At 37.8% G+C, this 27,414-nt stretch overlaps 1 protein-coding gene across 2 annotated transcripts in view; it reads left to right on the plus strand.

Moving 5' to 3' along the window:
- The window catches only part of TBC1D9 (TBC1 domain family member 9), a 48,461-nt gene that overhangs the window by 12,938 nt on the left and 8,109 nt on the right, over positions 1-27,414 (plus strand). For both annotated transcript variants that reach the window (XM_042051930.1, XM_042051931.1), the window contains exons 2-16: positions 1,186-1,296; positions 5,851-5,969; positions 7,485-7,713; positions 8,693-8,954; positions 10,052-10,259; positions 13,068-13,274; positions 14,730-14,900; positions 15,351-15,501; positions 17,000-17,214; positions 18,648-18,765; positions 19,679-19,964; positions 20,681-20,810; positions 24,315-24,413; positions 24,534-24,602; positions 25,897-26,137. In XM_042051930.1, coding sequence (XP_041907864.1) covers positions 1,186-1,296; positions 5,851-5,969; positions 7,485-7,713; positions 8,693-8,954; positions 10,052-10,259; positions 13,068-13,274; positions 14,730-14,900; positions 15,351-15,501; positions 17,000-17,214; positions 18,648-18,765; positions 19,679-19,964; positions 20,681-20,810; positions 24,315-24,413; positions 24,534-24,602; positions 25,897-26,137 — 2,616 coding nt within the window. The remainder of the gene's footprint in view (positions 1-1,185; positions 1,297-5,850; positions 5,970-7,484; positions 7,714-8,692; positions 8,955-10,051; positions 10,260-13,067; positions 13,275-14,729; positions 14,901-15,350; positions 15,502-16,999; positions 17,215-18,647; positions 18,766-19,678; positions 19,965-20,680; positions 20,811-24,314; positions 24,414-24,533; positions 24,603-25,896; positions 26,138-27,414) is intronic.

A 27,414-nucleotide genomic window follows, 5' to 3' on the forward strand; every position in this document is an offset into this window, starting at 1 on the left:
TGGAAAAAGGGTAGTGCTTTTATATCTTTATGATGCACAGCACAAATCTGAAAGAAAAACAGCAAGGGAAGCAGTATTCTGTATACGAGTTACGACAGAGCAAAATGAGGAACTAATAAAACTATGACAGTAAAAGATGAAAACATGGGACTTGAAAGGAGAAGAGAGCTTTTAACAGGAGTGTTTTAAAATTTTTTTGGTGCATGCAGTTTATTTCAGCTGTTTAAAAAAACCCCCTTATTTCTACCCCAATAAATATTTCCACCAAAAAAAAATCCCTGAAAGTTCATCTATTTGTTGTTTATATATTTCAATTTTTTTTCAAACAATTGAAACAATCTGCTGAGACTTTCAACGTGAGAGTTTAAATCTGACATCTGCAGGGGAGATGAAAATTCTTTGTGGAGATGAAAAGGGGGAAAACTTTTACATAGTTTGAAAATAAATAGGTCCTTCTTGGAGAGAGTTTGGGGGGTTAGAGTTTTGTTTTATGTGTAGTTTATTATAAAAATAGGATCTAGACTATGTGGAAATATAGTTAAGAATTGTTGGTAGCTTTTGGTATGGAGCTGTTGGTGGCTCCCTCAGGAGCAAAGAATTTTCAAAGCTACTTCTGGAAAACAGTATGGCTTTGTCTTTCCTCAGTATCCTTTCATCTGAAAAATAGCTTGACTCTGAGGCATTTTGATCCTTCCTACCCTAAATAATCAGACTGTTACACAATTATTTTTGCTGGAAGTCTTTAGTTTTACTTATCTGACATTTGAGTTTCGAACCCTTATAGGGTATATTGTCTGGGGTTTCTTGTTGGTGTTGGAGGAGGGTTTGTAGTTGGTAGGTTTTTTACTGCTCAGGGCTCCAGCACTATATGAAACACAGGAAAGAACTAAATAACTTTTAAACATGATTTTATAACACAACTAACTTTTGCCCATCTTCATTTGCCCATCTTTGTGCTAGCATTGATGTACATCAAAGAGTTGAAGTCCTGTTTAAACTGAAGATGTTTCCCTGTTAAATCACTCTTCCTCTTTACAACGTGAGACTACAAGCGTGAGAATGAATATATAGATCTGCATTTTGCTGTGGAAGGTGAAATGGAATGGGGAGGGGCTGCAAAGCCCCCTCCTGTGGGATCTTGGATTTTCCATCACTGTACGTTCATCAGAATTTCCTCTTCCATAGGTCTCCTTGTGGGTACTCTTGACGTCGTGTTGGACTCCAGTGCCAGAGTGGCACCATATCGAATCCTCTACCAAGCACCAGACTCCTTGGTCTACTGGACTATTGCCTGTGGTAAGGACAAATACACTGACATGTGGATTTTTATTCTTCCCGGATACTGTGTCACAGCTAAGAGAGCATCCTTCCTGCTGAGCACAGTCATCTCAGGACAAATAAATGGGTCAGGATGAAAACCTGTTGTAGTGATAAAATTTGGATTCTCCAGAGTTTCTGATAGTCAGACCTTGAATGCCAGCACGGGGGGGTGTGTTATGCACAATGACTGAATGAAACTAGAAATGGCCATGGAGCCGGGACAGAAACATCTGTTATTTCCCACTTTTCTTCTCCCAAAGATGTTCCCAAACCAGCAGTACCCATTCCTCCTTCTTGCATGCTCTTCTCCATATCCGGGTCTCACTCCTGCAGCACTTCTGAAGTGATGGCAGCATTCCTGGGTGATGGGGTGTCTCTAAAGAGGATGCTGGGAGGAGTACTTGGATTATAGCAACCTAGTTACCCAGACAGGGCACCTGGCTTCCCTTGCAATGGTAACCAGGAAGAAAGTGCAGCCCCAGCACTCACGTGAATACTAAATAGCAAGCAGTGTGACATTTCCTCTCTCTCCTGCAGGTTAATACCATCTAGATCCCTGGGATGCCCTACCTCCTGGATGTTTATTTCAGGCAGTGTATGGTCTTTCTAAATATAACATACTTAGAATTCAGCAAGGTGGTAGCTAAGTTAAAGTTAACTACAGAAGTGTATGTTCTTACAGAGATGGAATAACTCAAGAGTTTTGGTCTTTAATGCTCCAGCTTGGACAGATCTAGCAGTAAGAGAGCTCATTTTGTCATTATAGTAGTGAAAACAATTGAGTTGATATTTTTGTACATCAAATAGGATTTTCACATGTATCAGATCCTGTACTAAATGCTTATTTCTGTGGTCAGGTACCTATTGCAGGTAGCATAAAACAGAATGGAGTTAGTCTTTGGTTTTGTCTGCTGTCTCTGAAAATAGTGTTTGGAGTTAAATGCAGAAGATCCAGGTCATTTAGCTTTTACTAGCCAAGCTTGTCAGGTCAGATCATTGGTTTGATAGTATTGCTTTTCAGTCTTAGCAAATGGAAACTTTTCAGTGCAGCTCCTCCAGCTCAAAAGTTCCACTGGCAACAACATTTTTGGCAACAGCCAAAATTCTGTTCATTTGAAGAAAATTGAGAAGAGAGAACAAATGAGAAGTGCATACATACCTATCATCTCTTTAATGGCCTGGTAACCTCCAGCACCCTCAGTGCTGCCTGACATTCAAAAATGCTGGTTAATGAAGCTATTGCTTCTTCTGGCCTAACTGTGCCACTTCATTAGTGCCTGTTCTCCCAATAAAATTTGACATTTAGATTATTTGGATGACTTTTCCTCCAGACAAATACCCTCTTGGAAAGGGAAGAGAAGGAGGAATAGATGAAGGTTTGCTATAGATCTAATAATTTTTGTTCAAAGCAGGCTCTGTTCTTAGGAGCATATGATTTCTGTGTCTGACAAGCTGATATCAAAGTATCGCGTTCTGAATCCAATCAGAAGTTTTGCTAATAGCTCTTATTAGAGCAAGTATTTTATACTATTTTTGGTAGTATCAGACCTGAAAGAAGGCATCACTTCAAACAATCTTTTTCCCTTCTACACCCGTTAATACCAACTCCCTGAAGATTTAAAAATAAAAATAACATAATTTACCCTTAGTGACAACTAATACTAAAACCAGATATTAATGAAGTTGTCAGTATTAAGAAGGTTGTTCCCAAATCTGCATTTAATGGCATGCTTTGTACTGTCATCTACTCTGCTGTGACCATATGTAATGCATGTCAGCTTTCCATGGATCTCAGAAGAGAAAGAAGGGTAAAAGTACTTGCTTGTATGTTTATTTATTTTCATCCAGATGTCAGTGCACAGCAATTAGTAACCACCTCCATCCCATAAACTTGAAAGGGGGCAGCTGAGGACACAAGTTTTCTTGTTGTTTGCAGACTCCCTTCCAAAGAAAATAGCGCATCACAAAGCTCTCAACAAAATAGTGTTTCTTCAAAGACCCTTATACAATGCATATATTCAGAATTTATTTTTAAGACTTTGGAAATAGGCCATGTGACTTCTCTTTAGGTTTTTTTGCATGACACCTATAGATAATGACTGTAGTTTTATACCTACAGTGTGTCCTCAAGCAGGGACATAAAATGGAAAGCAGAGTTATGAGTTATAGCCCCAGAATAAATAAATGTACCATACATGTAGAAATTTATGATGCTGCTGAACTGTAAGAATTTTGTTTCTCTTCTGAGAAAGATATTGTGGGTTTTATGTAGAAGTACAGTGCTCTAAATTTAAGCTAGTATTAATAAACATGCTCTTCAATTATGAATCTTAGCCTTGATTGAAGTTGCTAATGTAGTTAATGTATATATCTCTGATTCCATTTTGTGGAGTGTTCCTTGAACTTTTAGTCTCCTAATACCTGGTTGATGGCTTAGTTGTTTTCATTAAATTAAGAGACTGCATTAGCATAGTCTTGTCACCTGAGGGGAGTAGTGTGGATCTTACAGGGAGGTAAAATTTTACGGAGAGCAAATAATCTTTTTATACAACTTTGAAGCTGACCAGCCCAGTGCTCCCTAAGGTTCTGCGCTGTGGTTATTTTATGAATTTGCAACTAAAGCAATTCTTTCTGAACTGATCAAGGGTTGTTAAAATTATACGGGTTACTAAGGGCTTTGGCTGCATTTAGCTATGCAACTCTGATTTTGTCCTGCATTATCCCTCCCTGTTCCCTAAGGGTAGACTGCTGGTTATTTGGTACTTCTAATCTCTTATTTTTACAGAAATTTGTCTTTTTCTCTGCCTTCAATAAAGAAATAATCTTCAGTAGGTAGCTGTACAGAGTGACTTGAAGAAATGTGATTGTTTCATGATTTGTTTATGACATTTGGTCTTGCTCAGTACAAGACTATTCTGAGGGTGAAAGTAATCCAAGGGGGTTTGTCTGCTCTAAAATGACTGTTTAGACAGATTTGTTTATAATTAGATGTCGATGTGAATTTTCATGGATATTAACTCTACCGATCTAGGACATATGAGAATTCTGGCTGGTAGATCTGAAGCCTTATAGCTCTGGAAAGAAGTCTTGTTAACAGCCCTATCTCCAGTGCAGTGTTGGGTTAAAGGTGTCACAGCTTAGAGTTCTGTCTATTGAATTATACAGGAGAATTGTTATTAGTTACTTTGGAAGAACAATTTTAAGCATACTGATAAGCTAGGAATGCAAAGTGTTGTACACAATCAGCCTTTCATATTGTAGTAGCCCTGCTGTCTCCCATGCCAGTGTCCCTCCCAGTCTGCTAGTGCTCAGTTTAAGGCAAAAACTGTGGTATATGTAAATTCTGTTTGGAAATTAACAACTTTTTTAGATCCTTCTCCACCTATAAAATCTGTCATTCTTACAGTGGCTTGTGTGTTTTTCAGGTATAGAACTGCTGTAGGGTTTTTGTGGTAATGGTAATTATATGCATTTTCATGCAAGTTGCTATGTTGTAGTGATTTTCATTTTTATTTCCAGTCAGACATTTCGAATTGCAGTGTTTTAACTGTTAAATTGGGTGTTTTCCCCTTCCCTAAGAGCCAGGGAAGAGCTTAATTTTCCTAGGAGGCCAATGATGGCAAAATGGTGAATACTTTTGATACGCTAAGATAGGCAAAAACTTTCCAGTAACAGAGATAAAATAACCTGTAGTTTAAAACATTGCAGCAAATGTGTATTTTAATCCTGAGTAAACAAATCAAAGAGAAAGACCTATCCTGTGATGATGAATTGTTGAGAACTGGGGTGTAGGTTTTGGGCTGATTGCATGATCTGCTGTAGAGGAGACTGGGAGAGTAAATAGTAAGATAATGGAGACAAAAAGCAGTGGGAAAAAAGAAATGTATTGTTACGGGTTGAGAATAATCAAACAAAGCAGTTTCAGAAGAAGTGATGAAAAATAATTCATGAACCACAAACCAGAAGGAGACAGCTTTAAGAAACAGTTCATCATGATAGCGTCTGCACTGCTTGTCACTGCTCTTATGAGCTAAGCAATTTTTCTGATGACAGTTTAGTTTTATATACATAGCTCATGCATTTCATCATTGCTTTTTACAGCAGTGTAAAAGCCAACAAGAAATAAAATAGTGTTCAGATCACCTCCTGAGTTCCAGAAAGGTCTGGTTGCATCCAGTAGTTTTAAGGAGAAGCAGCAGTGGCAATCATTTTTGATTCTGAAATATTGATTACATAAGCAGGCTGTTCTGCAATGTGATTTATGTATCTGTGCTCCACCAGAATTGTGACATTCCCCTAGAAGTTGCCCAGAATGTTGCATTCTGTTGCCTTCATTGGAGTTGTTAAATTAAATACAATGTGAGAAAATTTTGGAATTTCCAGAAGGACAGCATCTAGTAAAATATTGCATCTCCAGTTACTGGCAAGTTTTCTTGGAGTTTTTTGTTTATGTTTAAAAGGACATTGACATTAATGAATTATTTCTTTTTTCATTTTTGGTTTGGTTTGGTTCTTTTTTTTTTAATATAGGTTGCTCGAGGAAGGAAATCACTGAACACTGGGAATGGCTGGAACAGAATTTGTTGCAAACTCTTTCAATCTTTGAAAATGAGAATGACATAAACACATTTGTTAGAGGAAAAATACAGGTAGTGCATTTATTACTACAAATGTTGTTAATGATAAATATGACTGTGGAAGATAAACTCATGTGAATTTGAAACAAACTGGAGCTGGTAGTCCCTAGGCTGCTCTGCCTTTTTGATGGAATACCAGATGCTAAGTAGCAACATGTGTGAAAAAATCAGGGAAACTGGGATTAGTGCATGTAGCTACAGCAGTGGGATTTTTTAAAAACCCATATAAATATATAGGCAGGGCTTAAAGCTTTTTAAGTTCTAAAATCAATTGCAGTGTTGACTGTCTTAAACTTTAACAGTAGTCTGTGCAACTGTTTTCCATTGCAAGGCTTAATTTCAATTTTTTTAAATGCACTCATAATGTCTCCTCCCCCTCTTCTGTGTAGCTAAATCCTGTATTATTGGCATTTACACTTCATATAGGTGTTAAGGGTTGCTGTTTCATTGATTTGTTTGCTTGGTGGGAAGTGGGGGTGTTGGTTTTCTCAGAATTTCTTTTTCTCTTTATAGGACAGATAACAGCCATACTGGCAAAATGTACTTTTTCGGTACTAATAATTATCTAAAAATAAACACTTTGGTAAAAGATTGTAAGCAAAATTACTCTATTTACTGAGTGTGTGTTCAAAGCCCTGGCTTTGCCTCGTTCCTCTTTTAATGTTTCATATAGTAAGTCAGCTCTCTTAAGAATCCCACAGTTGCTTGTGTTTTACCAGTGAATCAGGTATGAGGGCTATAGATGGTCATGGAAATACCTTATACATGAGGACATCTGTGTTTTGAAATATAATCCTTTAAGGAAATTGTTACTTCTTAGAGTTGGACAAATACTAAATGTGAACGATGCTTCTCTGTCTTATACTCTGCCCTTCACGTAAGTATGGAGCAAGTTAAAGGCAAAATGTCACTTTCCATTTAATAACTTTAATATAAAAGACAGTAGAGATGATTGTAAAGAAGATTGGGAAAATAAGCTAATCAAGTAGAGCTTCAGTATAGAACAGAAGGGACCATAGTCTTTGAGATATCAAAAAACATCTTTTTACCTGTTGCCACTTCAAATTTCATGAATTTCATCTGCACCTGAAAATGGGAATTTTTTTCCATCCTATTAGTTAATCTAATAGAAGATTTCTTTGGTTTTTTTTCTTTTTTTTCCCCCCTTCTGCTCTTCTTCTTTGCTCAAGGTCCAATAAGAGGGGTCACAGAAGTCATTTAATACTACAGATCATAGGTGCTTTACTGAGCTGTTAAGAGTATTTGAGTTAGGCTGGTTAATTTAAAACAAGGTACTGGCAAGGGGTTGGTGTTTGGTTGCTTTTGACATATGCACAGTAGGGAGTAAGGTCATTAGAAAGAAAGCCTTGAATAAAGTAAATAACTACATAAGCCAAAGAATGACTGAAAGACTTCCTTGGCATTGCAATAACCGTTGTGGCCTGTGGCCCAGCCAGCCATGGGAATTAGGATATCTGATAGGCCATGGCCACTAACAGTATGTGTCCTTCTTCCATTCCCTACCAGGGCATCATTGCTGAGTACAACAAAATCAACGGCATCAAAGAGGACGACGACACAGAAAAATTCAAGGAAGCCATAGTGAAATTTCACAAGCTGTTTGGAATGCCAGAAGAAGAGAAATTAGTGAACTACTACTCCTGCAGTTACTGGAAGGGGAAGGTTCCCCGTCAGGGCTGGGTGTATCTCAGCATTAATCACCTTTGCTTTTACTCTTTCCTCATGGGCAGGGAAGGTATGTTTTCAGTGGAATGGTAATTTGTGCATCTAAAAATTGTTAGGAAATCTCCTGTAGTTTGTTACTGTTCATGTACTGATCATTGAAGGTACAAAGACACTGCTGAGGAAAAGAGAAGCAGGGAGAATTCCCTGATTGTCACAGTGCTTATCTGTGTGCTTGTTCTCTTGTTTGTTTTGTCTTTCTCAAAGTAGTTCTGTGTAAAACAGTACCTGGCATTGTCTAGAAACATAGTTCACCTCAGGGGCTATGCCCGAAAGGGAACAGGGACAAGATCACACTAGTTCTGGCTCCTTCTGCTCTTACACAATCCTCAAGTACTATTCTGGCAGACTTTGCAACCTTAAATGACACAGCTACATTTGTACAACACCAGAGCATCAGAAAGGTTTCAGAGGAGACCCAGAATAAAGAACTGCATAGTGTGGCTGCAACCAGTCTGCTCTACAGAGAGTTAATTCAAAGCACAGTAGAGGTGAACAATTCAGCAGTATTTGGTTACGGGCAATGGATCAGTCCTGGGATTTAGCCCCTGCTATAAGGACACCACCTGTATTGGTGTTGGAAGAAAAGCTAAGGTTCTGTCATGGCTGTAATATTTGAAACTTTTTACTGTGTAAAAATAACACAAGCCTGTCTGATGTGTTTAGACTGTGTTTCTTTGCTTCCATAGGAAAAGAGGACATCAGAGTCTGAGCAAGTACAGTGACAATGATAAGTCATGTTAGCTCGTCTAGCTTTGTAATGCTTGTGTGGTGTTCTGTAAATAAAGTAAATGATATTTAAACTCTTTTATCTGCTGCTTGTCAGGTGATAATGGTTTGTTTGTACAAACTTGGTCTCTTTATGCTGTGCTCCCAACTTTTCAAGATGCAAGAAAAAGTCAGCTGAATGCATGTTACAGGAAGAAGAAGCTAAAAGCTCCTGAATATGCTCTTTTGTACTGAATCTTGTTTTTTTGTTTGCTTCTGTTCAGCAAAGTTAGTTATCCGTTGGGTTGATATCACTCAGCTTGAGAAGAATGCTACACTGCTCTTCCCTGATATGATCAAAGTGAGCACAAGGTCAAGTGAACATTTCTTCTCAGTATTCCTTAATATCAGTGAGACATTTAAACTAATGGAACAGCTTGCCAATATAGCTATGCGACAGCTTTTGGACAATGAAGGATTTGAACAAGACAGGTCATTACCCAAACTGAAAAAGAAATCCCCCAAAAAAGTATCTGCTCTAAAACGGTAGGTATCACTGGCTCTTACTCATTTGTTCCTCCTCAGTCCTTTTACTTGCAGGATTTTGTCCAAAAGTTTTCTAGTGTTGCTGCCATTTACTGTAACTCCAAAAGGAATAGTTGATTCCAGCAGTGGCAAAATGTGAGTAATTATTTAAATATAATTACTTGGTATCTGGTTGAAATAGGGAAGGGAAAACACTTGAATACTAACATGTTGCAAAAATAAAGTTACTTGAGCCAAATGCTCGTTTGTTCAGAAGCTCTTTAGTGTATCTTCTGACACTGGCTGCATTTAGGTATCTGTTGTAAGGCCATTTTATGTCAGTAGGGGTAGGTAATAAAGTGATTTATGTGTTGTTAAGAAATGTGCCTAGCATTCATACTTGGTCTTATTGCTGGAATTGAGAAATTACTCTAGGTTATTAATTCTATCTAGAATTAGGTAACAGTGATACAAAAATTGACATAAAATTTGAAGGGGTGAAAAGTTACCTGGAAAATTTTTCTGCTTTTTTTACATCATACTTCAGCTTGTTAGTTTCTTTTACATTTTTTCTTTATATGTTGTTCATGTTAGTGTACCGTACAGAATTATAGCCAGTGCTTGTTTATATTTCTCATTACTTAGTGACATCCAAAATGCATTATATCACTTTTGTTTGTCCTTACTATTGAGTGTTTTGCACTGAATGCATTATCAAGACTGTCTTGAAATTGTTAACAAACTCTAACCTTAAGGATTCCATCATGTTAATAAATAAGCCTCAAAGAAGCATTTTTTATAACTATTAGCAAAAAATGGATTCACTGTATATATTCTGAGACAGTAGGGCTGAATATGAAAAACTCACTCAGTCTTTCCTCTCTGAGAAGTCAGCATGAATGTCTAAGTCATTCATGGCAGACTTTTTTTTCATGTAGTTTTAGAACCTTCCAAAAGTGAAGCCTATACCTCCCCTATATGCAAATTATTTCCACCTTTTTGCTGTACACTCCTTGCTTAGCTGAGTTGCAGGTAGCTTGCAATGATTTGCATAAAATATATCTTAAAGTGTATTATATATTCCTTAAAACAAGAAAATCTTTCTGTGGGTTTTTTAGGGATCTTGATGCCAGGGCAAAGAGCGAGAGATATCGTGCATTGTTCCGACTTCCCAAGGATGAGAAATTAGATGGACACACTGACTGTACTCTTTGGACTCCATTCAACAAAATGCATATTTTGGGTCAGATGTTTGTTTCTACAAACTACATTTGCTTTACTAGTAAAGAAGAGAACTTGTGCAGCCTTATTATCCCTCTTCGAGAGGTAAATTATTTGTATTTTTAAATTTATAGGGCAAGTAGTAAAGCAATATCTTATTAGATATTTCAGCCTAGCTTTGAATTTTTTTATTTTGGTGGAGTCTTTTTATTATTATTTATTTTTTATTTGTTTATTTTTGTTGATTTTTTTGGAGAAAAGCCTATTTTCATGCTTTTAATCTCTTGTGAGCATGCCATTCTGATGTGTTCTAAGTAATATTTAATGACTGTGTATCTTAGTTCTCAGTTCCTACTACTAAAATTCACATGGAGTTTTTTCCATCAGTTTCATAACTCTCTGAGTTCTTCCTCTCTCATAACTTGTATTCTGATTTACAGCCCAATTTTCCATGTTTTGTGCCTCATAGGGAGGAGTGGAGGGTGAAATTTCCCAGATTGATGAGTGGAAATTCTGTTAAAGAATCTTATCAGTTAAGATTTGCTTTTGTCAGATGTAAAAAGATTCATAATCCTAAAGTTTTGAATTGCCTCTTCACACAGACTTGCCATTGTTTATTCTTGTATGTGGAAAATATTTTGTCAGCATTTTTCAAATTGGTGTGTTTTCCTTTTTAAAGCTGGTTACTTAAACCAGATGTTCGGTATGGAGAGTATGTTTGATGCAATAAAAAATAATTATGTTGGGGAGTTTTTTTGTGGTTGACTTGATTTGTAGGTTAATGGAAAACTTTGTTAAGAAAGTTTTGGAAGTAGTAGCAAAGCTGATGTAACCAAGGACAGTTTGTCTTGACTGAAGAACCACAGAATATTTCAAGGCACTGTTTTCCTCCACAAATCATTAAAACGGGTACTTGTTAAAAAACTTTGAAGTACAGCTTCTCAGCAACTTGTTGCAACGACTTTGGTTGTTTGGGATGAGACATTCGACTATGGTTGCACTGTTTGTCTGGAAAGCAAAGGGAATGGCAGTCCTGCAGGTAAAGTGGTGGAGGAGGAGAGCAAAGTCTTCATTTAACAGGACCTCTTTTCCTGGATGCAGATTCAGCAACTGCTTTTGATAACCACAGTCACAGCAGCACAGGATTCGGAGCAGCTTTAAAGCTTGAAGAGACAGAAGTAGCTGAAGGAATAAGTGCTTCTTTATGAACAGCTTTAAGTCTCAGCACCAGCAAGGAGAATAGTAAACCAGGGGGTAGTGCCAGTCCTCAGAACAACAGATCAGTACCATTAGTAATTAAAGCAAAGCTTTCTATTTAATTAAAGCTTTGGGTTAGACCCTAAGTTAGTTCCAGTGTTCTGTAATATCCTGGAGGTGTTTTGACAGATGAGACAATAGCAAAGCATTGATTCAGAAATTATGATGGGGACAGATGTTTTTCAGTGGCTTTCAGTGTTTTTCACTGTTTTTCAGTGCACTGCTTACTGTACCTACAGCAGGTGCCCTCTCCAAGACAAAGCACTTCAGATATGTGTGTCTCTATTGAATAGGAAATAAGTGGATATCAGCTCTCATTATAGCAGAGCTATAATTAAGCTTGCTTTAATAGTGTCTGTCCTGTGCCTTTAGAACTTGTCTGTCTTTTGTGCTGATTGCGCTCAAACAGTTTTTAAATGGAACAGAAAACACAGGGAACACTTTTAAGCTAACTTCAATACGCTATTAGTGAAGTCCTTTAAGTTAATGAATAACTAGTAGATTTGTTGTTAACAGAAGAATAAAGGGAGGTGGGGAGAACAGAGAAATGGTTTAGCACCTGAGTGGTGCACTGCAGTCTTTAAGTCTTCAAAGAGAATGCATGAAAAATGGTTACCCTATCCATTTAGCTAGAGAGCTATTAATATTATAGCACTCACATCTTACCATTGATTCCTGTTTTAAAAAGGGTTAAAGGAGCAAAAGTAAAAGTCCTAGCAAAATTAAATGTGCCACTTTCTATTCTGAAGGCAGTAAGTCAGTTTTCATTACCTAAGAAATCATCTAAAGTCATAAAAGTGTTTTGTTCAATGTATGAACTGCACAAACTTGATGGATTGATATGTTTTTAAGGCTAATAGTGGTAACGTTTAGGACACACAACTCTTAATATAATTCATCGACAGTGTATAACTTATCCCTGAGATTTCTTTGTGTTAATGTGCTTTACCAAAATCTCAGGGAACTCGTTCCCTGTACTCAGTAGATTGTGGTATGAGTACTGTTCACAGTTTGGAGTTCAGTTAGATCAGTGACCACTTCCCTAACAATTGAAGGCCGAACAGAAGCCTCTACCTCACAGGGTTAGATTATTTTCCTTTGTAAGGGAAGACATGGGGTTAGTTTCCCTTTGTTGCAAGTTTCTGTGTACTGTGAAAATACAGTTAAAATAACACTGTGCAACTGTTTTCACAGAATACAACTATAATACAGTTGTACAGGAGCGTCATGTCAAAAATGGTTTATTCATATGTATTGGCAGTAAAAGGTAGGTAATGGTTTTTGTGGATTCAGCCTGTGCTGATGATGTTAGGAAGCAGGAGAGGGATTTGGAAGTCCTACAAAAAAGATTTGTATCCCACAGATGAAATTTTGTTTTACTGATTCTTTTAAAATACAGCCTGAGGAAAATCAACTGAGTAGTGCAGGGGAGTTTTGGTGGAAAATGTACTGAAGCCAGTTGTTTGAAGGATGAAAGCTTTCGTCTTTCAGGCTTGTAAGACCTTGTATGCAAACCATGTTTTCTGGCAAAGAGGTGTCCATAGGAATTAGATATAAGGGTGGAAGGAGCATGGATTTATTGTATTAAGATGATTTCTTAGACCAAGCATCTTGATTAACTAAAGATCTTAAGCTGTAGCAACTGTTTCTCCCTAGGTGACAATAGTGGAAAAGGCAGACAGCTCCAGTGTGCTGCCCAGCCCACTGTCAATCAGCACGAAAAACAGAATGACGTTCCTCTTTGCCAACTTGAAAGACAGAGACTTTCTTGTACAGAGGATCTCAGACTTTCTGCAACAAACCACTTCAAAAATATACTTGGATAAAAATATTTCTGGAAGCTATATCAGCTCAGATGATGAGGTATGTGAAGGAACATGAATATTTTACTAGAAGGGGATTTTAACTGGTGTGGGGAGAGAGGAACCAGGAAACACCTTGAAGTTTTTGCAAAGCTAAACCTTTAGGCACAGAAATGTGACCTCTTTTGTGTTAATGCCTTTGAGCTGAAGTGTTCAAATTTGTCAATTGGGATATCTGTCTTTTTCATGTTAAACCTAAGAGAAATCATCACTGCTGAGGAAGAGCTACTCTAATTCTTGCTGCGGCATTCTGAAATTACAGTGTATCTTGTTAGAAAGTGTCATAGTTAATTAACTGGTTAATTGCATAGTGCTTTTAATATCTATTAATTTGTCCAACTCAAATGGAATTCTGGAATTTTAATAATTTGAAGAAATTATCAGTTGGCATGAAACTCCTTTTATTCAAGACTTTAGCTGCTAAATCCCATCTTTTGATTTTTCTGAAAATAATGTCTAAGCTGAGCAGGTTTGCACTGCTAGTGCACTTCGGAACATTTGACCTAACAAGAAAACAACAGCCCTGTCCTGAACATCGAATTCTGAACTGCCTCCTTATATATGTGTGCAAAGTAAATGTTTCTTAAACGATATGATTAGATACATTTTTCTTAGGCTCTTTGAATGTCAAGCCTTCTGCTGAATTCCAGCTGTTAAGTATGAAATTCAGATGCTTCATATAACGACCTCATCAGTTCTGTTAAACCCAGCAAAGTATAGTAGTTAGATCTCAAAGGAGAAAACGCTTTTGTGGTGTATCATTTTGGTTTTATGTAGGTAGATCTCACATTCCGAGTCTATACTAAGCCATACCATAGTATTGTCCTGAATAGCCCTACCCTGTTTGTCACGGGTGTCTTAAAATAATTGTTTTTACTTGCTTTGTTGATGGTGAGGTGTAATTACTGTGTTGTTGTGTACCAGAGCACATAGGCATGTATAGTGCTGGAACTTTTGCCATAAATGGATCTAAGTATTCTACCTACTGAATTATAAACACAAATTAATTGTAAACATTTACTACAATTTGTAATATGACTACATATCTAGGTATGCCTGATTGCCTACTTGCAATTTCAAGGCATTTGGTGTGAACTGCTCTGTGAGATTTTACTGTGATGCAGTTTTAAAGCTGTTTGAGAAGTCAGAAAATCCTTTTATTCCAAATCACAATCTAACAGTCCTATGATGTTGACAGACCAAGGGAGCTAGTTCAGTTGCCCAGGGCTAGTTAAGGTTAACATTACCTTAGCAATTCTAGTTCTAGAATGTGGTTGTGTTTCAGGAGAGCTATTGAAAAACTGGAAGCTATTTCATTATTCTGTACTGGTTTAATTTCTGCTGCCATATGTCTTTGTTAACTGTTAGCATGTATAATTTTTTAAGTAAAGTGAAGTAAGAAGTCCAGACACTGGCTCATCTTTATGCCTGTATTGCTTGTGACTTATTTCTACAGGTGTTTACAAGGTCAAGTAGTTTAATTTCTGCCAGCCCTCACAAAAGCCTGAGCTCTGAGTCGGAGGGAGAGCGACAGTTCAACCTCAATGATAATGGCATTCCAACAGCAACTCAGGCTTTAATGACAATGTATCGGCGCAGGTCACCTGAGGAGTTCAACCCTAAGCTGGTAAAATACACCTCTGAGTGCTCCACCTGACTGAAAAAGCTGTTAAATTATGTTTGCTTTAAAACCCATGTTTCTGACCCAGAAGAGTTTTGTTCTGCCAGACAGTTAAGAAAAGGCAGTATTTTTCACAGAAGTAAAGGCTTGAACATGTTGTTGTTTTACCCATACAAATAACTTCACTACATAAAAGCAAGTTGGATGTAATACAAGGAGAGGTTGTATTCCTGCTCTTAAGTATAACTGCTTCTCTTAACAGCAAGGTCTACTGGCATAGAAACTAGGAAATGGGAGGAGGCAGCCCATTAAGAACATAACTGGACTGTAGCCAAGTTATTTCTTGCTCACTTGGAAAGTTAGGATATTGCAGGCTTTTTAGCACTCAAGATTTTAGTGGGTCAGAGTGTTAGAAAGAGAAGCTGCATCTTTGTGCCTGCCTTTCTTTGCTTTTAGGCTAAGGAGTTCCTGAAGGAACAGGCCTGGAAGATTCACTTTGCTGAATATGGCCAAGGGGTTTGTATGTATCGTACAGAGAAAACAAGAGACCTTGTGCTAAAGGGCATTCCAGAAAGCATGAGAGGGGATCTTTGGCTGCTCTTTTCAGGTAGGTTTTCAGTTGAATGTGTCTGTGGGATAGAAGCAAAAGCATGAGGGAAGAAAGGTTTTCAAAGATAATTAAAGGTGCACATAATAAGTGTCTGAAAATATTTGGAGTAAGTAAGGCTGTGATTGTTAACAGGCATCAGACAGGTTTAGACAAGATTTCTGTTCAGACCAGAAAATACCCTTTCTCAAACAGGCTCACATAATTAAGGAAGAATATATAAAAAGCAGAATGCACACTCTGTAACTGGAAGCCAGCAGTGTAGGGACCTTCTAGATGTTCAGCAACCACCAGCAAGCCTAATTCCCATTTATTTATTAATTTCTGCATCCAGTTAAGCTGTTGGCCTTCACAGCAATTGTTGCAAGGAATTCCAGAGTTTAGGCATGTTGCATGTAACCACTACCTTTTTTTTTGTTGATAATAAAGCTACTGTAACATTTTATTAGATGCTTCCATTATGTGAAAAACGGTGTGAAAATATTTGTCTGGGATTCTGTGCTAAAAAGGATTCTCTAGATCTGTGTTCGCTTAAAGTTTTTTTTTTTTGAAGTTGAAGAATTTTATTATCAGTTATATGGAAATCAGTCCTACCTAGGGCTTTCTTCATTACCTATCACCATATGCCTTCTTTAGCTCTACCCTCCCCAAGATAGTTACCACAGCTACCTACACCACTTAGGGTATGAGCACATGATGCTTTCAGGTTTGTTTTCTGTTTCTTCCCTAGTAATACATAGTCATGTACATCTTCGCTTTGCTGCTGGGCACTAAAGAAATGTTTTCAGAAAATATACACAGGAATGCACAGCTCTTTTTTGTGTCCTATTAACAGCTAGTTTGGACCAATATTCACAGTGTATCTATAATTTGTGTTTTCTATGTACATTACTTTGTGCTATTGACACTTGCTTTTCTTTTCCAGAGAAGTTGTAAAGTCAGTAGTGAAATCTCATAGCAACTCTGGGAGCATGCAGTGGTATCTCTCAGGCTGAGTGCCCTGCCCAAGATGACAGAGTCATTTTCAGAAGTAGGAATAGAGCTCATGAGTTTCTGTCTCTTGCTTTTTGCTGACATATCATACTCTCTGCAACCAAACATTAATCTACTCTGTCCTCAGGGCAAGTAGCTTTCTCAGAGACGAGTTTTGAGTTATTTAGGATAACAAAACCCACAGCCAGCTGCAGAGGGAGCTCATGATACCATGTGACTGCACAGTTGGTTTGTTCTTCATGCCTCCTGTTCTGGCTGAGAGAGATTTTAACCTCATTATAAAAATGCCTGTAGAGAAGACAGGAAGGAGTAATAATCATCAAGGCACATCTTTTTTTTTTTTTTTTTTTTTTTAATCACCTTTAAAGAAATAATATTTTCACATTTGCTTTCAAAGTTCTTGGTAACATTCAGAATGGAAGGGGAGTAGATCATAATGTTGGAATGCTGTACCTGCTAAATCTTCCTTTTTCTCCTGGTTTTAATACTGTCCTCTCTCTCCTAGGAGCCATTAATGAAATGGCCACTCATCCTGGCTATTATGAGGACCTAGTGGAGAAATCGATGGGAAAATACAATCTTGCTACAGAAGAGATAGAAAGGGATCTGCACCGCTCCCTTCCAGAACACCCTGCATTCCAGAATGAGATGGGTATTGCTGCTTTAAGGAGAGTCTTGACAGCTTATGCTTTCAGAAATCCAAACATAGGATATTGTCAGGTAATTGAAATACCCTGCACTCCTTCAGTTTCTGGAATTCCAGTTCTTTTCTTGCAGTCGTGTTTCTTCAGTCATGCGCATGAGTGTTTGGCTGTGTGAAGTACACTGAGGTGTGGATGGTGCTGTGAGCTCAAGCCTCAGTGCTGCAGAGAGGCAGGAATGCTGAGGCCAGAGGGACGTCACACAAGGACCTGCTCTAACAGTAGTATTAGCCACACATGTTGAGAGATGTTTTCTGTAAGCATATTTTCTGCTCATAAATCTAGAAACTGGACAGAAGATAACAGAGCGGTCTACAGAAAATGACAATGGACCATGAAGAGGTTCTTTCCTTATTAACAAAAAATCTCCTGAAAACCAAAACACTTTATGTTGAGCCTTAAATTATTGTCTATTTTTATCTATTCATCCTATCATGAATTATTATTCAGTGTATAAGTTATAACACTCCAGAACCTCCCTTCCTCTTTCAATGATGCCATGCAATCATTCAAAACAATAAAAAGAAACCAAAAAAGAAAACAAACAAAAATGGAAGCAAAAAAACCCCAAACACTTGGCAAAAAATAAAGCGTCCTAGGAGATATGACTGTGAGTCCCAACCATGTATCTGTAGAGTTAATGCTGACCCCTGTGCATGGTTTCGAGGTTCTTATGTCCATAATTCAAGTCACTTTAGTTTCTGGTCCTAAATCATTCTTTCTTACTATGTAATTTTGGTTTATCACCTGGGCCTTTTTTTTTCCTTCCTACATAGTTTTGCAAAGAGGAGACTTAAATGCATTAGTATTAAGAAGCCTGATTAATGTCCGACTGTTAAGACTTCTAGATGCAACATACTGCAAGCAGTTCTAACAGATACCATTGTAAATTATTTAATAACAAAGTGTGGTACTAAGTAATAGCTACAATGTTTGCAAAGATTATTTAACAGAGGAGCAGTGGAAAGACACTTCAGTACTGGTCCCTAAAGCTGTCACAGTAATTAATAACCTTGAGATTTGATCCAGCTACAGTGAGAATTCAGGCACATGACTAGTGCTGTGGGAGGTGTTTTGGCTGCACCAGACCCAGATTCCCCAAGAGCACCTATGGCAGAATATCAATATCATTATAACAGTGATGCTTGCAGACCTGAGTCAGCCCTTGATTAGGAAAAAAATCTTGATTTCTTAAAAAAAAAATCCGCAACACAAAACCAACCAACCCAAAAACCCCAGTAAAACAACAAAACTAAGGAAAAACCTTAAAATTTTTTTGTGATTTGAGGCTTTCTTAAGCCTTTCTTTGAGCACTGGGAAACACTGCTGTTTTTACAGGGAAGTACTCGAACAGTTTGGGATCTGCAGGGAGAGATGTAGCTAATTTCCTAACCACTCACCTGCCCAGGTACAGCACTAGATATTGAATAATTGTATTTCCCTTTCTTTTAGGCTATGAATATTGTCACTTCAGTGCTCCTCCTTTATGCAAAAGAGGAGGAAGCTTTCTGGCTGCTGGTGGCTCTGTGTGAGCGTATGCTGCCTGACTACTACAACACAAGAGTTGTTGGTATGCTGTGGGGACATTTTTGAAACGACCCTACAAAAAATAACCAAATTAATTGGTGGTATTTGTACTGAAACAAATATGTGGGTAGATGTATCTGTGCATGCTAGTGACAAGACAGCTTGCTCAGGAGAATAAAGACAATTTCCTGAAGAGGTACTGTTATAGTTAATAGTTTATCACTTACTTAGGATCAGATGGCATTCTAAAGTGTGCTTAAGCAAAGTAGATTTTTAAGAAGAGATGGGAGGCTAAAATTTGAGTTTTAGATGATCCAGTTAGCTGACTGGTAAGGTGGAAACAGGAGCTTTAGCAGTTTGCAGTAGAAGTCTTTGTGCCTGTGCCTCTGATTTGAAAGGGCACAAGTTTCAGAAAGCTGTTGTTGTCAGATGAGCTTTCTTGCGTATGTGGAAGTGAGTGACTTCAGTGTATCATGGAATCTGTTTTTACTATGTCTCACAAATACTTGAGATACTCAGCCTTAGAAATTATTCTTCCTGTCCTGGTTAAAATGGCATGTATAACATGGGGTTCTCTTGAAGTAAATCTAAACCCTCACAGTCACCCTTGGCCTCATTCAACAGGTGATGCTGAGGTCTTACTCCAATTAGTAATGATAATATCAAGCCACTGTTTAACTTCAGCTGGTGCTAGACCAAATTAATCCTTTTTTATTTATTATGGAGTATATAATTAAAACAGAAAAAACCTTATTATGGGTCAATTTGTATATATAGCTCAGTAGTATAACAGAATCCGCTACTTATTTGAAAGTGAGAAAATGTGCATAAGCACCATGCAAAATATTCTTAGGCTTTTTATTTATATACATAGGATATATAGAAGGTTTTTCCTCCCCTAAATGGCAACGTGTCAGTTGCTCCTGGATTAATTTAGCCTTATTTGTCTTTAACAGGAGCATTGGTTGATCAAGGTGTCTTTGAAGAGTTGGCTCGTGACTACATTCCACAGCTTTATGACTGCATGCAGGACTTGGGTGTAATCTCCACCATCTCCCTGTCCTGGTTCCTCACTCTTTTCCTCAGTGTAATGCCATTTGAAAGTGCAGTGGTGGTTGTGGATTGTTTCTTCTGTGAAGGAATAAAGGTGATATTTCAGTTAGCACTTGCTGTCCTCGAAGCTAATGTAGACAAGCTGCTTAACTGTAAAGATGATGGAGAAGCCATGACAGTCTTGGGAAGGTATTTATTACAGAAAATTAAGTATCTTCGTGTTTTTGGGGTTTTTTTTGCTTGCTCTTCTGATTTATATTCTATGTTGAAATACTAAATTTAAACCGGTACCATATATGTAAATCCTTTACATGCTTATAGTCCCCTTTCATCCACATAAGGTAGTCCTTCCATTATTTTAAAATAATGCTAAGTGACCAACAAGACATAAATCCTTCTTTCAAGACATTCAAATAAACTTCCCAAATCTGGTTATAGAAATTTAACTTGATTCATTATTTTAGTGGATTACATGAGTTTTGTTACTTCAGCCTGCTGCCTTTTAAATGTTACTAAGAAAAAGCCTTGATGTCGAGGGAGATTGTTTTGGGAGTAGACTAAGTAGAACTCAGAAGAATTAGGTAGGATCTTGAACAAACAGATCTCAGTGAAGCAGGATGATGATGGATAGAGTGGCTTGAGTCATTTAATCGGAACTAATACTGCTGAGTGTAACCTCTGATTTCCTTGTGCTTGGTAGCGTGTTCAGTTTTCAAGCTGCTGCTGGAACTTTGGAATTTTTTTCTTAATAAATTTCAGTACTATAACCTTACTCTTCCTAGAGAATGGCTTGATCATTTTTACATTTGATAATCAATATGCGACCTGTATGCTGTTAACCCTCAGAAGGGAGGGTGTACAAATTTATCTTGGGTTTCTCATTTCCTTATTTTTTTCCCCACCAGATACTTGGACAGCATAACTAATAAGGACAGCACTCTTCCTCCCATTCCTCATCTTCACTCCCTGCTCAGTGATGATGTAGAGCCTTATCCTGAGGTGGATATCTTCAGGCTAATCAGGTCTTCCTATGAGGTAGGATAAGACTTCTTAACAAGAACTTGCCAATGCACACAACTTCTGCTTCACAGAGGATTTGATGCTCTATGGTTTGGCTTTGCTTGAAACAGAAAGGACACAGAAGAAAGGCAGACTCATCTGAGAAGGCTGAAATGGAGCAAGGAAGAGGAGTTAGACTTTCATCTTCCTTTAACCAAAATTTGTAATTGGAGCTGTCTCATAGAGAAGTCTGAGGCCTCAAAGGAGAGCAGCCCACGGCCAAAAAGTGATTTACAAACAAAAGGCTGAACTTTTAACTTGAAAAATGCTAATTCTCATTTAAGCTTTTTTGTGCTTTTCCAAACTGAAATAGTAGTGAAATCTGTATGATTTCAGAAGACCTTTCTATTATCAGTGAAACTTTGTTTCTTTTGCCTTTTTTTTCTTAACAAGTGCTGATTGTGACCGTGGGCTGATTGTGACTGTATTCTCTACTATCACCAAAGCTAAAAAAAAATTCAAGTGAAAGGAGCTAGTAATAACTAATATCTATAAAGGACAGGACAAAGCCTGCAAAACCAACTAAAATCTGCAGACTGGTTTCATTGTCCTTAAATTTAAAAAAAATGTCATCAGTTAAAATACCTCTGATGGTTACACTGACATACCCATTTTTTATAAAAATTAAGGAAAAAATGTAAAGATTTTTTCTCCTTAATTTACATTATTCTCTTCTATTGACATGCAGGGTAAATGAGTAATTTTAGTTCAGGAAGTTGGTTTATACTTAGCAATGGCACAGCTTTGTCAAAGGCACTTCCTATATCCCTAACCCCCCTTGCTTTAACATACCATGTTTAATAAGGAAGTAGGCAGTCCTCTGTGTATTCTGTGCTAAAAGGAAAAGTGTATCAGGGTAGATGGATGTTTGGTAGATGTCAGAATGGCCAGGAGGGAGTTTATGTGAAATTGTGTTTCCCTTACATTTTCCTGTTTTCCTCACCATGAAGACTGCTTGCATTGGCGTAACTGCTCTAAGATGAATAACCTGACTCCATGCAGAGCCAGTCTGTCTTTTTGGGCCCTCTGCAGCACAGAACCTTGTAGCTCCGTCTAGGTAAATAACCAACTGCACTTCAGTATAATTAGGCAAAACAAGTAGCATGGGGAATGAGGAAATGTGAGGAAAGCAGGAGCTGTTTGCAAAGAGAGAATTAGTTTCAAGAGAGTTGCTGTTAATTAATTTATTAAAAAAACCCCCAACAATTCTTTAGTAAACTATTAAGATTCAAAAACTTTTAAGGCATCTGTTACACCTGTTATGTTTCTGCATGAGGTATGTGCAGTCAGGGCTGAGAACTCACTGCTAGCTTTGTTACAGCTACAAAGAATGAAATATCAACTAAGTGAGCATATTTTTGTTATTTTTTGGAATTTAAACTGTTAAGAGTACTTGCTAGGTAACCATCTATTCTTAGTCTTGTAGACATTTATCATTTGAAAATAATAGGAAGACCTACAGCTGAAGAAAAGATGGGATTTTTCTGGAGACCTTTGCTTTCCCTCAAGTATACACACACCATCCCCAAGGAGAGGGGAAAACTTTGTCCCTTCTGACTGTCTTATGATATTTGTCATGGGAATGTGATGAGTCTGAGAACTTGATGGCACTGGCAAAGGCACAATATTTGAATTGTTTTATAAAGATCTGCTTTCCATCATGCTCTGACACAGTCCAGCTCTTATGTAGTCATGTTAGATGCATATATGAGAAGTCTCCAGTAAAAGTTGAAGTGATGCAGAAGAATTTTTTGGTAAATAAGTGATTAGCACCCCTCTCTGTGATGATACTGAGCAGGCTTTCTACTTTTAAAGGAGAAACAGTCTTTAAATAAGAGCATATACATAACAAGTACATTTTACACTGCCAGTGCTTTCTTAATATACTGAAAACAGTTTTTAGTAAGAACTCTCTTATCCTTTCATTCAGTTTTGTATTTAATTCAGAAGCCATAGGTCCTGGTGTCATAATAGTTATAGTAGAAGTGGCTGAAATAATGCATAATCGCTGCAGTTTTAAGAGCCTGTGCATAACTCACTAGCTGAGGAGTGTAGACTCATAATCAGAGCTGTTATGTGTTTAACTCATTTAATTTGTATGTTAGGTAATTTGGAAAAAAAATAGGCCTTCAACACTTCAGCTGTGTGTACAGTGGTATCTGGATCTTGGCCATTTTAACTAAAGGGCTGACACTCAAAGGTCTGTGCTGTGGAAAGGTTTGATACTGTTTTGACCTAGAACGGTGACACCCTTCCAACAACTCCTTGTACAGTTTGAAACTTTGCCTGGGCAAAGGACCATTCCCAGAAGGTAATCACCTGCAACCTTCCTTTTTGGTAGACTACATGAGTTTTAGTTTTATGGATGTGAACAGACCTTCTTATTTGGCCCCCAGACCAGTGAATAAACTCTGATTACTGGAATAGGTGTGGCCTAAAAGCCACAAAAGATCTGTCTTTTCAAGGTTTTGTGACCTCTGTGGTGCTTGATATTCATGAAGGTTTATCTACATGCCATTTTTGTCAGAAGACTTCTTTATTTGCAAAACGCTCACAAGTACATGAAGCCTCTTTCTACTGCTAAGGTACATGATAAAGGTGAACACCTTTATCTATAAATGCAGCTTTAGCATTAATTTCATTTACAAGAATGTGCCAGGAAATTATGACCTGCTTATGTAGATGCACTTGCACTGGAAATATAAACCCATCTTGTGTGAAAGTGTGTCCTGCCACCCCTTTATAGCTTTACATGTGGTGTAGTTGATGTCTGGCATTATTGTTCCTGCTGTGAATTCCTCAGTGTTACAAGTGGATTTTGGATGGCAAGAAACTTCTGCTTATAATACTTCTACAAAAATAAATCTTAGGGATCAGGCATTCCTCTGCATATGAAAATACAGAATATTATTCCTAATAGGTTTTCCCCCTAGGATGCTTTTGTAGTATGTGCAGGACACTGACACTGTTACGTGCATTGTGATAAAACTTTCGAAAGTAAGACTTGGGTATTAAAGAGAATATCTTCCTAGTGGAAATTGCAATCTTGCTAGTTGGTTTCAGATTCTCAGAATGTAAGGACTGCTGTACTGTCTCAGCCATTAGAGATCCAGTTAGTTCAATATCCTCTTTCTGTTGTGATTATGAGACATTCCAGGAGAAGCTGAAATAAAACTCTGCAGGAGGACTTACAAAACAATCTATTCACAGAGATTTGCCCAGCCATAAGTTTCTTAACTACTGAGATTACAGTTTGAAATGAGAGAGTTTGAAATTAAGACCTTTCAAATTAAAATAAGTTCTTGGGAAAAATAAAATCTAGTCTTTGTAACTTTGTAATGTGTTAGAAAAATGCATTAACAGCAGCTTCATTTGTGGTACATCATGTAATTAAATTAATTTCTCAAATACATTAAAGGCAATCTAAATATTCTGAATATTAATACACAGACAATCATGTACTACTTTTTCTCTTTCAAGAAATTCGGAAGTATCCGGGCAGATTTAATTGAACAAATGAGATTCAAACAAAGACTGAAAGTCATCCAAACCCTTGAAGATACTACGAAGCGCAATGTGGTAAGTACTGAAATAATGTTCTTTGCAAATAGTAAGTTCAATCAGTTTCTGAAGTTTAAATTAACTTTTCAGTGAGACATGGATTTCAAATCTCTAACTGTTAATGTTGTGTTTCAAAAGGTACGAACTATTGTGACAGAGACTTCTTTTACTATTGATGAACTGGAGGAACTATATGCGCTTTTCAAGGTAAAGCTAAGTGAAGATAAGATCATGTGCCTCCAGGAAGTGTAAATGTTCATTTTTGATGTGGGACTCTGTCTTGTCTAAGCACCAGGTCAAGTCTGTCAGTTATTATTGGGTATCTTGATACAAACTTGAATTAGCTGCTGTATTATTGATACACAAAAAAAAAAAACCTCAAGCAGTTTTTAAACATCTGGAAAGGATTCATTCACTAGATGATTTGTCCACAGAAAAAAAGTATGTACTGATGAAACTATTAAATGAAAAAGTGGATAGTGGCTTTTGATCAATCATTAGAAACTAAACATATGTCTCTCTCTACCTAACCCAAGTTTTGAAATTTATCACAATTGTTCTATTGTCTCAGACAGTTAATACTTTCTTATTGCAATAGCTGATTTCTGCCATTGTTAATGCTTTAATGCATTACATGGGAATTTAATGTCACAAAGTGATGTGTCTTTGTAAGTTGGTTGTACAGCATTGCCATTAGATCCACAAATTTAAAGGTGAGCATTTAAATGCGTTAACTTCACCTTCATCCACAACGTCTTAAAACAAATTACTTTCTTCCTCTGTTTTTTTATAACAGAATTTTTTTTTTAATATGATGAAGAATTTATTTCCTTTTAGTTTCCCATCTGTAACGACAAGTCCAAGTTGTCCAAATCCTGCAGTGCCTTCTTTCAGTCTTCCAGAAATAAGTGAGACCAAGTCAGACAGTCCTCCCTAGTTGATTGCTGTGCAGGGCTGGGATCTTTTTCTCTAAGCTTCTGAATTATTTTGAATTAGATTCTGCCAAAATCAGCTCCAGAACCTCCACCGACTTCAGTAAGACTGAAAGAATAGTACAGTATTCAGTATTTTTGAGAATCTACAGTGCAACAAAAAATATTTCAAATAAACAGCTATTTCCATATGATTAAAGATTAAATAAAGATTTCATGAGACTTCTGACTTGACAGCTTGATGAGGGTGCAGAGGGTGACTAAGCACAACAAGCCTGTGAAGTCACAGCTCTGACCAAAACAGGTATTTCATGTTTCATCTGACTGGGAAGCAGAAAAAGTTTTGCTTTACCTTCTTTTTTGTTTTTTTATAGAGGGATGCTTTTTTATGCTGGTTAGAGGAGAAACCGCTTCCAGAAGTGGAAGGGCTGGGTGAATCGAAATGCATGTGTTATCTTGCATTGTTTTAAGAATGCAGGGAAGAGTTGTTTGGAATTTTTTTTATCATGGAGAGCAATGAATTGTTTATAGAGGTGCTGACAATCTCATGGTGTTTACCTTCTGTTCAGGCCGAACACCTGACCAGCTGCTACTGGGGAGGAAACAGCAATGCCACGGAACGGCACGACCCCAGCCTGCCTTACCTGGAGCAGTACCGCATTGACTTTGAGCAGTTCAAGGGCATGTTTGCCCTCCTCTTCCCCTGGGCATGTGGAACTCACTCAGATATATTGGCTGCCCGCTTGTTCAGGCTTCTGGATGAAAACGGAGACCTGCTCATCAACTTCCGTGAATTCGTCTCTGGGCTAAGTAAGGAGGATCCACAGCACTTTCAGAACAACGTGACAAACCAGTTTGTTTCTGTTCAGCTCATTTTGTCATGCCTGTGACAGTGGTTCCCTCTGGGGTTTAGGCTGGTCTTAGTAGGTGAATCTACATTAGCCAGTGGTGTATCGCTGGAAAAGGACAACATGTGAACAGATCTGTTAGGACTTGAGGATTTCACTGACTGCTAACTTTCAACACAAAATTAACTGCAACACGTGTGCTTAACAGTGTATTACTCCTAGTCACAGTTAGAGTCTGAGCTGCTACCTCTGTTGCCTCTGAGATCAGTAACCAAGACTGCAGAAAGCAGTTTGGAAGTCCCCTGAAAAGGAGAAAGTGGAGGTGCAGGTCAGAGAGGGAGGCTGAGCGTTTTTAGTCTTGAAGAAGCAAGATTTCAGGGCATGAAAGTCAACATGGTGAGCCCCAGGATTAACATGAAGAAGCACAGATGAGGTAGGAGCCAGCCACTTCTTTTTTGAATATAGCAGGAGTTGTCCGCTGTAAGTGACCAACATCTTGCCATCTACCATGTTGATACACAGCAGCCTGGAATTTCCTCCAGCTCTACATTTTGATCCTTTTTGACAGTGAAAAGGTTTCCCAGTCTGGCTTTCAGCAACTCTTTGTAACAGTATGTTTAAGCATTAGGGCTCCAAATGCAGCCTTGCATTAAAACCTCTGTACAGCACCTGTTCTCTTTTAAGTGCAAAATAGCTGTGACAGTAAAACTGTCTGCACACCTCCCCTTCACACCACCCAAAAAATCCCAGTGCTTCCCATGATGCAGTGATTGGTATTTGAGGTACTGTTTGCCAGGTAACACTCAATGGCTTTTTGAGGACCCAGGAATTAACTAATCTTCCTGTTTACAGGATGCTGTTAGTAACAGTCGACCAGTTATTGACTGAGACAGCATGTTTTGGAATCAGTAATGAGTAATAAGAACAAGGGCTAGTCTTGAGCACTGTGAACAGAAATGAATGTAAAATGCACAAATGTGGCTATAAGCCAACATGACTGAATTAAAATCTTCAGTGGGCAAAACAATCAAAAATGCTCATTCTGCAAACTCACATTTTTCAGAAACTAAGCCCAGTGTAGTATAATTTGAAAACCTTTTTTCCCCCAAAAATATAAGTCAAGCCTGCTGACCCCTTTATTCATTGAGAAGGATGTGAGTAGTAGCAAGGACAACGCAGTCAACAAAAGAACAATGGATCTGTTTGAGCATATTTCACCATGCCCCAGGACTTCTAATA

Source organism: Corvus kubaryi, unplaced genomic scaffold (assembly GCF_017639235.1).
Source record: "Corvus kubaryi isolate FWS band 111438036 unplaced genomic scaffold, C.kubaryi_AGA036_p1.0 77, whole genome shotgun sequence".
Taxonomy (NCBI): Eukaryota; Metazoa; Chordata; class Aves; order Passeriformes; family Corvidae; genus Corvus; species Corvus kubaryi.